An 11,095-nucleotide genomic window follows, 5' to 3' on the forward strand; every position below is an offset into this window, starting at 1 on the left:
TTACCCAAAAGATATGCTTGATAGACGGTGGAAAATTCATGTCTATATTTTCAAAGACTTACCCTATCTTTTACTAAATCAGGGATTCATAACATTTGTTTGAGAGACAATACCTCACAAGGGTTAGTGTTGATTATGACAATTGATATTAGAGTGGATTATGAGGTACTTGTGATGTGCCACTAAAGACAGTGGGCCCTCATTGAAGTGGAAGAGAATGGCACAATTTTAGCGTGGACCATGTGAATCCCAGATCATAGAGATATGTCCCCAACGGGTAGAGTCGTGAGTCTCATATCGAAGAGAAGCTTTCAACGGAGAGTCAAGGAAAGATGTCATGGTCCTAAAAAGAATCCATGAATCTCACATTGGTTTGTGTACTAGAGTGATACTAGGCATATAAGAGTTCACATCACTTTCAACCTGTGAGGCACCTTTTGTGGGACAAAACTATGAGACCTACAAGTTAAAGTGAATAATACCTCACAAGGGTTAGTGTGGACCGTGACATTTGGTATCGCTCTCATGAGAGATACAATGGTCGATGTAAACTTGGACTAACGTAAGAGCCCCTTTCTTTTACGGGTAAATAGACAATACAACGAGGGCGTTATACAATTGGGTGAGGTAGAATGTTATGGATACCACATTAATAAGAGATGGGGCGAGTCTTAGGTATATAAACACAAGCCTTCCATCACCTATCAAGCATGTCTTTTGAGTTAAGAACGTGAACTCGTGATTTATAGGTTTATTTAAGTTCTATTTTCAAATTTTAAAACCACACAGGGTTGGGTTTAAGTTCCGGCTTGTGACAATACATACTTCGCTATAAACATAACCTTTAAAATATCATTTAATAACTTAATTTTTCATTAAAGTACAAAATCTAACTTTCTTCTCTATAAAAAGAGAGATTCTAGAATAAAAATAATCTTTCTACCAAGATAGAATCATTAGAGAAAAAGTTTACAACTTAAATTTTCTATAGCCTAAAAAATTAATGTGAAAAAAAAAACCTTATGGAGTTAATTTTTCTTTCAAAAACTAAAGTTTTATTATTAATTTAGGGTGATTATTACTAATTGAACAAAAATGATTTACTGAATATAATAAAATTAACTTTCTTCAAAAGAGGTATATTTTTTGGTCTATTATTATGTAGAAATTGTACGAATAATTTAAAAGGGTTAATTCTTAGATGTTTAAATTTTGTTAAAATGTTTGGAAATCAACTAGAGATAAAATTTTGTTAACTTTACCCTTTTTTATTTTAATTATATTGAAATTGAGAACACTGATAATTTTCTTTTGTAATTGGAAAAAGGGAGATTCAAACTTTATTCTTTAAATAGAAAGATCATGTACTAACTAATAAATCAAATGTTCAAGTGCGAGAACAATAGTAATTTGTTTTTCTTTTTTCTTTTCAAATAATAACTAAATATCCCATTTGATTAATATTTTTTTAAAATATTTTATTATTTATTATAAGATAAATTACACTTATAACACATTATGGATTTTTTCTTCATGTTTATAGTTTGTAATTCTATGTTTTTCTTAGAATATGTCACGTCATTAATTTCATCCAAAATAATAAAAACAAAAAAAATATTCTTATTGTAAGATATTTTTATAAGTCATATGTTAAATTTGTATAATTAGTGACTTTTTAAAAGGTCAAGATTTTTGTACTTATTGGGTAATTTGTTGATACATATGGTATAATATTTTGCCATTATCATTGTACCTAAATAACTAATTATTAAGTAAAAATGTTTAATGGTAAGTGCACACAACTTCCTACTTAAAAAGTTGAGCTCAAATCTTCCTTTAAATAAAAAAAAAAATACTAAATTACAATGAATTTCATTTTTTATTTTAAATTACTTCAGAACTTTTTTAGAATGTGATTATAAGTTAATATTTCCTAATTAGTGGTTAGAAAATTAAGTTTCATACTGTATATGTTTTCAATAATTAATTGTGACATATCTTAATGAATATTAAAAATTAACTTATACCATTTTCTAAGTTCGTAACCTAAGTCCACAGCTTTGGTTGATAAAAGGATTTATGTCAAAATTCATGTAATATTTTAACTTTTATGATCTCAAGATTTATTTATTAAATATTGATTGGTCATTATATACTATTTTCTAAGAAGGATAATTCATTTTAAATACAAAATTAATTTAATATTAGTATTTTTCTTGAAAATACATTTTTTTAGTTCACGTTCATATACTTCAATATTAATTGACGCGAGAGAGATTGATGATGAAATCATAATATATACATATATATATATATATATATATATATATATATATATATATATATAAATGTATGGTTTTTATCATTATAATTATTATATATATTTACATGTTAAAGCAGCAAACATTAGAACAGAAAGTAAGCACGTACGTCGTCTTCAATTTGACATATGCTATTGAGTGTGCCAGAAGCGTAGGCCAAACAAACTCAACAGCAAAAGGGCAAACGGAAGAACAATGAAGAGAAAAACAAAGTAGGCATTTGTGCCGCTTGGTACGACTTTTTCTTCCTTATTACTTTGTAGTTGTTGCATTCCATAGCTGGGTGGAGGTGGAGCATCTTCTTCAAAAGAGCTGAAAAACTTTGCTAATCTTTGTGACACAGTTTGCTGGCTCTCGTCCAGTGATTCTTCATCTCCCTCGTAGTCATCATCATTTTCGAAGACTAAATAAATCCCAGCCTTCTTCAGCTCTACGCCCTCAACATATGGCGGGTTTCGCCTTGTCACCTGAATCTTAAAACCGTCGTTCAACATAAAAACCAACTGATGAGTCGCCGGAAATCGACACAAGTGAACATGATCTTCGTTCGTATTGGGTACTCCCATTAAGGACAAGGTGGTCGTATATATTTCTCCATCACCATTGCTGATCTTTGCTAGAATGTCCACAACAGAAGGTAGTTCATATCTCATTTTATCTGGTATCTGATGGTTAAGGGAAATAACTACCGCTATCATCACACCTTTGAGGTCAAGGTTCTTGTGCCTTGAAAAGCGGACCATATCTCGAGAAAACCAATCTGGAATTTTACTCCCAGGCATACTTAGATTTCTCAACTTCTTGAGATAAACCTGCAACAAAAAGTTGCCATGCATCATAGTGTGAATGTTCCTATTAAGAGGTTACAGATGAACAATTTCCTGAAATACATATAATGTGAATGTATCATAGTGTGAACAATTTCCTGAAATACATATAATGCTTCATAGTGTGAATGTAACACATGCATCTGTTATGAAAGAGAGAGAGAGTGAGATAGAAAACCAACCTTGGAGAGTCTTTTCTTTGCTGCTGAAGAGCATGTAATGCAGTTACCCATGTACAACTTTCTCAAGGACTTCAAGGACTCGAGGCCCGGAATATCCACCAATTTCTCACAGTTTGTAAGGTTTAATTCTTCTAAGCTCTTTAAATTGGAAAGATCAGATATACTTTCCAATGAAATACAGTTTGCAAGATTCAACTCCTCCAAACTTGAGGGAAGTGGAGGGAGGGACTCGAGATTTTCACATTGGGACAGCCGAAGCTTTTTGAGAAGCGAGAGGCCCCTTAGGCTGGATGGAAGTTTAGAAAAATCATTTTGACTCAGATTCAGGAACTCTAATGCCGACAACTTCTCAAAATCATCTGGAATTTCACCAGTTATTCTCCATGCACGAGCATCAAGATCTTCTAGCAACGAGAGATTTGAGAAAGATGTTGGCAAGAGTGTAAATGACTCGGGTTGCTCCTGTGTACTGTGTTTCTTTGCCATTTTCAGTACCATTAAACATGAGAGCATGCCAAAGCTTTCTGGTAATTTGGCCACTGCAGTTTCCTCCATATACAAATGGTGCAAAGACTTCAAATTTCCTATTGAGGGTGGAAGTTTACGGAGCCTTCTACACTGATTCAATCTTAACGTAATAAGATTTTCTAACATCCCAAAGGACTCTGGCAACTCGGTAATGCTGGCTTTGAATATGTTCAGATAAGTAAGAGCAAGCAAGCTGCCAATCGACTCTGGCAGAGATTCAAGAGAAGTACAATTCCACATCCGAAGCTTCTCAAGTGATCTCAAGGCACCAATCTGACTAGGGAGACCCGTAATTGGGGTCCCATCTATCTCAAGATTCACAAGAGAAGCCAATCCTTGAATCGAATCTGGCAATTTGCTCAACTGGCTGCCTCCAACAAATAACATCTTCAGATATGATAACGAGCCAATAGAATTTGGTAACTCAGTGATTGCACCACCCTTAATTAACAACTCTTTCAATAATTTGAGATCGCCAACAGTATCAGGAATTGCAGTGAATGATTCACAAGATATCGAACTAAGTTGTTCAAGGTTCTCCAAGGATCCAATAGAATCAGGCAATTTTTCTAATGCAGAATGATTAAGACGAAGTTCCTTCAGAGAAATAAGCTTCCCTACACATCTTGGCAGCTGTTTAATACGTTTGCAACCATCTAGGATCAGCTTTTCAAGTTTTTCAAGACGGTAAATAGAATCAGGCAGCTTCTCTATGCCAGTTTTATCAGCATAAAGTTCTTTGAGTGATATCATGCTGCCTATGCCCTCTGGCAATTCCTTCAATTTATAGCAACCGCTGAGAACAAGGGTTTGAAGATTTTTCATCCCCAAAACATCACTTGGGAATTCAACAAGGTTTGAACAGCCTGTCACGTCCAAGTGACGTAAGGACTTTAAACTACCAACTGATTTGTGAATGTTTATCAGACTCACACAATTCTCAAGAACAATCTTTTGCAGCTTTTCATGTCCAGATAGATCAGGAAGAGAGGCCAGCTTGGGGCAACCACGCAGAATCATAACCATCAAGTTCTCATCCAACTGCAACAAACAAAAACCCAATTAATAATAAATTGCCATAAATTAGTTAGGACCAGCAGAAGAAACGGGCATATGTGAATTAAAGTGACAGAAAGCAGGTAGTGTGTAGAACGAAAGCTTCCTGAGATTTCCTTGCAGTCGTACTCTCATAGTTAAAATTGATTTTATCAGCGATAATCAGCTGAACATCATGGTGGTTAGCTGCTTGTGCTAATGACAAGTATATATCCTTACCTTGTTAGGGTAAGAACTCCACACCCGTTCGATTTTGCTTTCCGAGAGATCAAGGACAGCAAGCTTTTGGGGACAAAAATCAGAAGGAAGAGTTTTCAAAGCACATCCTTGCCATTGAAGCCACTTGAGCTCACGAGGAAGAAGTTTAAAATTTCCTTCCAGCTTTACATGATTGATTTGAAGCAGTCTTAGATTAACCATCGATTCAAAGGATTTTGTGTAGATTACCACCTCTTTCCCAGTCCCGGGTTTCTTTACAAACTTCCTTTTGTCCATGACAATACCCTCGATGCTTCTTGTTCCCTGTATATGGTCAGTTATGTGGAAAATTTAATAAAAAGTGGAAATAATGCCAAGCAGGAGGATTAAAAATAGCCAGCACTATATAGAGTATCATCTAGGAACTAAGGTTAAATTTTGTCATTATATTTCTATTTTATTGAATTTTATCATTATACTTTTAATTTAGTTAAGAAACAAAAATTAATGATAATTTATCACTTGCATTAACAAAACATTCAATTACTTTTTGTTTAAAAATCAACGAAATTAAAATATATATTAATATTAAAATTTTAATAAAATTTAAAACTTGGCAATTAGATCTACATTGAAGCTTTTGTTAATAGCTCTAAATGGTAAGGTAACCGAAATATAGCTAAGGATTAGATTAATATATCCTCCAGGATTCGGAACAAATAGTTTTGCTCAGCAAAATTGCAACTCAGTAACTAAGACCAAATTATAGTGATTGCCTTACTGCTCCACTGTTACACAACAAAGAGGAAGATGGAAATTCATGAATGAACTGTAATTAACTAAGGGGTAATTGTTTATGAAGTTGGTGGAGGTCAGCAATACTCCTCCACCATATATATACCACTCACCACCAAACCCCTTCACAGAGAGGATTCTGGTTATAGAAAAATAAATGCATTTTGGCATCCTGGCTTCAGACAGAAAAAATTGGAGACACAAGAAATAAGTTGGTTTTGTTAGCATCTTTCCTAGATGGGCTTCTGTCATATACAGGACCGCTAGCTAAAGAACTTTCCTCTGGTAGATTTCCAATAAAATTAGATGGAGAAGGGCGTTGTTGAATCCTAGACCTTGAAGAAATTTGACTAAGCTTATGCATTTTCCTTTTTTGGCAGAGAAGCAGACCAAGCGCTTATGTTGGAAACCAAAGAAATTTGACTTCAAACTGGACACTAGTCATGCAGCCACTAATGCATGCATAAGAAAAAAAGTCCAAATATAAGACGAGGCAAAGCACTCTGATCCATATATATACCTTGTAATTTTCCAAGACAGTCATGATGTCATTGCGTGCCCATAGTCTGCTGCGCATTCCAAGATCTCCAGAGTCCTTATCTTTAACAATTTGTCTTCCCATGTCCCTAAGTTGATCATGCATCCACAAAGAGTCATTCCCAGTGAACTTAATCAGAGATTTTTCTTCAAGAACTCTTATTGCTATTTCAGCTTTAAAATCACATCCTTTAAATATGTCAATCATATCCTCTCTCTTCATTTCCATGTTGACAAACAAGCATGCTATATCAAGGAATATGCATTTGTTTTCCCTGTCCAGCCCATCAAAGCTTATCTTTAACACATCCTGAAGCTCGCGAGGACGAATGTCTCCCAGCTTCTTCAAAGCATCTTCCCATTCTGTTACCTTCCTTTTATCAAGCAAAAACGAACCAAAGACTTCCAGAGCCAAAGGTAGATTCCCGGTGAGAGATACAATTCTCTTGGACAATTCCCGAAAATCTTCCGTCGGTTCCTCTCTTCTAAGTGCATGATAACTGAAAAGTTGCCGTGCCTGGTCAACATGCAACTCCCTGACCTCATAAAACTGATTCACATGATGTCCACGTAGAACTCCTGTGTTTCGAGTTGTAACAATAATTCGACTTTTTCCATCATTTTGCCCTTTGAAAGTTCTAGCACCTAGTGCATGAAGTTGGTCTCCTTGGTCAACATCATCCAGGACAAGTAGAACGTTGTTGTCGTGAACAATCCTTGTGATTGTTGAGGCATTAGCATCAACGTCATTCAAGGAAAGCACAGCACCAGGGGAAAGGTCGCCAATAAGTTTTTCCTGAAGGGATACTAAACCATCTTCTTGTTTTGAAAGTTCTCTAACATCTGAGATGAAGCTGCGGAAGCGGAAGTGTGGGAGGATCTTGTTGTAGACGGCCTTGGCAAGGGTTGTCTTACCAATCCCACCCATGCCATGAAGCACCACAACCTTAATGCCATTGGACTTCACGTCTAACAAATTTATTAAGTCTGTCACGCGGCTGTCCAGTCCAACGGCATAGCTGGCCACTTTCTTTGGTGTGTTGTTCAATTCTTTCAGAACCTCTCTCAGCACAACCCGAATCAAATGCTTTTCGTCACTGCAAATAAACGAGATTGCACCATATTAGTGAGAAGAACGAAAATAACCTGATCAAACCCAGCCTCTTAAACAATTCTCGCACGTCTTACCTATTAATACCATATTCAAGCCATAATTAGTGATGAATATTTGTTTCATTAGATTAATTGTTGATATTTTTAATAATTAATGAAACCAAGGGCTCAATATCCTAAGTGACGCCCATGTGCAATAACCAATTACAATTTACTTATAAATGATAAAACAAATTATATGACTTTTGCCCCACTTAACAATCAATCATAAATTCATCTATACTTTTTTTTTTTTGGAAGTAAAAAAAGTTGAAATTATACAAGAACCTGAGTGATAAAAAGCCCCACAAGAGAGGGAGGGCGGTTGTTTATATGTACATTCAAAAACATTAAAAATTAAGCATCTTCTTTATTTCGTTTTTTATTTTGCTCAAATATATATGATAATCAATCAAAAATGATGAGTGTGAAATAAGATCCATTTATCTCTTGATAATTAGTCTAATAATAATTACCTATTTGATCGCTGAAATTTTTGAGTATTTTTTTTTTTGGTTTAATCACTCAAATTTCAAATATAAAATGTTTTGTTGTTTTTTTTTTATCAACCAATCTTTAAATTTTGATTGGTTTATATTATGACATTCTACATCATCATTTTGTATCAAGTGGCCGCATCATCATTTTCTGTCCAGTCATTATTTTATTGTACAGATGTGGAATGGTGATATATATGAATTTGGCACTTGATACAAAATGATAACGTGGAACGTTAGAGGGTGAAGTTGTTAAATTTTAATGATTAAGTATGCACGACTTATGTAAAGTTGAAGGGCAAAATGTTATTTTTCAAAATTTAAAAATTAAAAGTAAATAAATAAGTAATTTACTCTCTAAAGATGTTTATATTAAGTTATGTAATAAGTGGAATTTAAAAAATCCTTGAAAGAATAAAATAATAGAAATTGTATTGAAATTTTTGGTGTTTCGATACAGTTGAATTTAATGGAAATTAAAAGATGAAGATTCAATTTGATTTTTGAGTTTGTTTTCTTCATAATCTTTCGAAAGCAAAATTAAAGATGATAAGAGGATAGAATAAAACGTTTTCTTTCTCTTGTGCTAATAATTAATAAAAGGAAATGTATTACAGGAAGTAGGATTTGAAGAATTTAGAATTCCTGCACCCCCTGCCAACGGTATTAAAATTGACAGCACAGATATAAAATGCAAATAGAAATGGAAGAAGCAGTCACGTTAAAGTGTCTTAAAGTAGTCTAGAGAGGAACCAAGCAGGATTAATAAACAAACTCCATTAGCCATTTAAAGAAGATGTACCTTCCTCTGCCGGAGTCATTCAATTTCAACTCAAACTTCTATGCATCCGTACCCTCGCAATAATCTAAAACATTTTCTTTTTCACCACTATTCACACTTTTACTTTACCAACACCTTAATTCTCCCATCAATCTATCTCATGGAAACATCAACTGTTAATTCAGCAGGCTTATCCCATATAGTGTTATAATAAATTATTTGGAAAATATATGAATTCAACCCTTGTCTTCAAGCACCCATAGTATTAATTACTAGCAATAAATTAATTGTCAACAGAAAATTAACTAGATCTGATCAGGTAAGGAAGGCATAACCTGTTGTCAGTGAAAACCCAACCAGCAATACCGCCAACTGTCTCCATGGCTTTCCTCCATTCCATCACCTTGTCGATTCCAAACCTGTTTTCGTGGCTCCGAAAAGCCTCCTCGAAAGGTCCTTTCTGTTTTCGAACATGAGACGGGTCAACCCCATAGAACACGGGCAGAATCAGCCTCCGCAACTTGCATATCCTGGCGAGTTCTTCAAGGCACCAATGGGAGGAAGCGTAGTTTTGAGAGAGAATCACAATTGAAGCAGCCGAGTCTTCGATGGCTTCGAGCAGACGCGGGGAGATCTCGTCTCCACGGTTCAAACCGTCGTCGTCTCGAAAGGCTCGGATACCTTTTCCTGTAAGCAAGCTGTAGAGATCCTGCGTGATACTGTGGCGAGTATCTTCGCCCCTGAAACTGAGGAACACGTCCCATCGGAACCTAAGAGCCGCTGGAGTAGTTGTTGAAATTTCGCCGTCGTTCACCATTTCTATTGGTTATTTCTCAAAGCTTAGCCAGGAATGAAATTGCGCATTCCTTAGAAAGATTACATAATAATTACACGAAGGAGGTTAGATTCGTAGAACCATCAATTTTAGTCAGTACAGTTGTGTGTTTAGAAAGGGCAAGAAAAGTAGTAGCAAAATACGTATTTTTGCATCTTTTTCTCTTTGTGGTGTGCGCATGCCAAAAGAATTCTAGCTGCTCGACAAACCGTACGGTAATAATAACAACCCTTCCCTAGGGCTGTTTTTTCATTCTGGACCAGGAGAGCGCAAAAGGTAAGGTGAAAGCAAGCAAGGTCTCTGGTGCTGCCACGTTTTGATAGCTAGCTTCCACTAATCCTGAGTTGCGCGTTGCACCAATTTCTGGGTGGCTTAATATTCTCGCTTGCGTGATGCTTTAAAGGGGAAATGGTATAAATGCAAAAGTGTGCTCTAAGAGTGAAGCTAATTAAATTGTGTGTTTAGAAAGGACAAGAAAAGTAGTAGCAAAATACGTATTTTTGCTTCTTTTTCTCTTTGTGGTGGGCGCATGCTAAAAGTAGTCTTGCTCCCCGACAAACCGTACAATAAATAAGAGCAACCCTTCCCTAGGGCTGTTCTGTCATTCTGGACCAGGAGAGCGCGGAAGGTAAGGCGTAAGCAAGCAAGGGCTCTCGTGTTGCCACGTTTGGAGAGGTAGCGTCCTGAGTTGCGCGTTGCACTAATTTCTGGGTGGCTTATTGTTCTCGCTTGCGTGATGCTTGAAAAGTAAAATGGTATATGTGCAGAAGGTTGTTCGAAGTTCGAACCAGAGAAAACCTAAAGAGCAGGAAAAGAACTTTGCGGAAATAAATATATTCCCTCTCATCAACACGAAAAAGTTTGCCTACCCCTATTTATTAGACCGGAATGAAAAAGTGACTCTGTTATTAATTCCAACTAACTACTAGTCAGCAACTAACTATTAACCACAATTAAAGAGTAATTATAGAAAATAACTAGACAGTAACTTGTTAAGGTAAAAGAAGCTTAGACTAAATGCTGCGTTTGGCCTCTTCAAGTTGTACGGTGCGTTTTTGCTTCTTTAATGTAGGCCCATATGAGAAACATGCCAGCTCCTTTCTTCATCAGTCCCTTGTATCTCAAGAAGAAATTCCAAATTCTAGCCTTCAGTTAATACTCCCCCTTAAGGTGAATTATGAATGTTATGAGCATTCAACTAGCCTAACAACAGATGAAATCGTTTAGGTTGAAATGCTTTGGTAAACAAGCTTGCCAATTGAAACTCAGTTGGAATGTGTATTGGTTCAATAACTCTTGCTAAATCCTTTTCATGCACAAAGCGACAATTCTTTTCAATGTGTTATGAATGTTCATGAAAAATTGGATTTCGACATAAATAAATGA

The 11,095-nt window shown here is 35.5% G+C and overlaps 1 protein-coding gene across 2 annotated transcripts; it reads right to left on the reverse strand.

The window, feature by feature from the left end:
• Positions 2,340 to 10,353, reverse strand: LOC18609323 (disease resistance protein TAO1). 2 transcript variants are annotated; one of them, XM_007044368.2, is made up of 5 exons: positions 9,210 to 10,128; positions 6,428 to 7,541; positions 5,134 to 5,436; positions 3,331 to 4,899; positions 2,340 to 3,133 (listed from the first exon to the last, which is right to left on the reverse strand). In XM_007044368.2, exons 1-5 carry the CDS (start codon positions 9,689 to 9,691, stop codon positions 2,453 to 2,455), a joined length of 4,149 nt encoding a protein of 1,382 aa, XP_007044430.2. In that variant the 5' UTR covers positions 9,692 to 10,128; the 3' UTR covers positions 2,340 to 2,452. The 2 variants fall into 2 exon arrangements, with proteins under 2 accessions (XP_007044430.2, XP_017970757.1); XM_018115268.1 differs by having other exon boundaries at positions 3,013 to 3,202; positions 9,210 to 10,353.

This window comes from Theobroma cacao, chromosome 2 (assembly GCF_000208745.1).
Source record: "Theobroma cacao cultivar B97-61/B2 chromosome 2, Criollo_cocoa_genome_V2, whole genome shotgun sequence".
In the NCBI taxonomy this organism is placed as follows: Eukaryota; Viridiplantae; Streptophyta; class Magnoliopsida; order Malvales; family Malvaceae; genus Theobroma; species Theobroma cacao.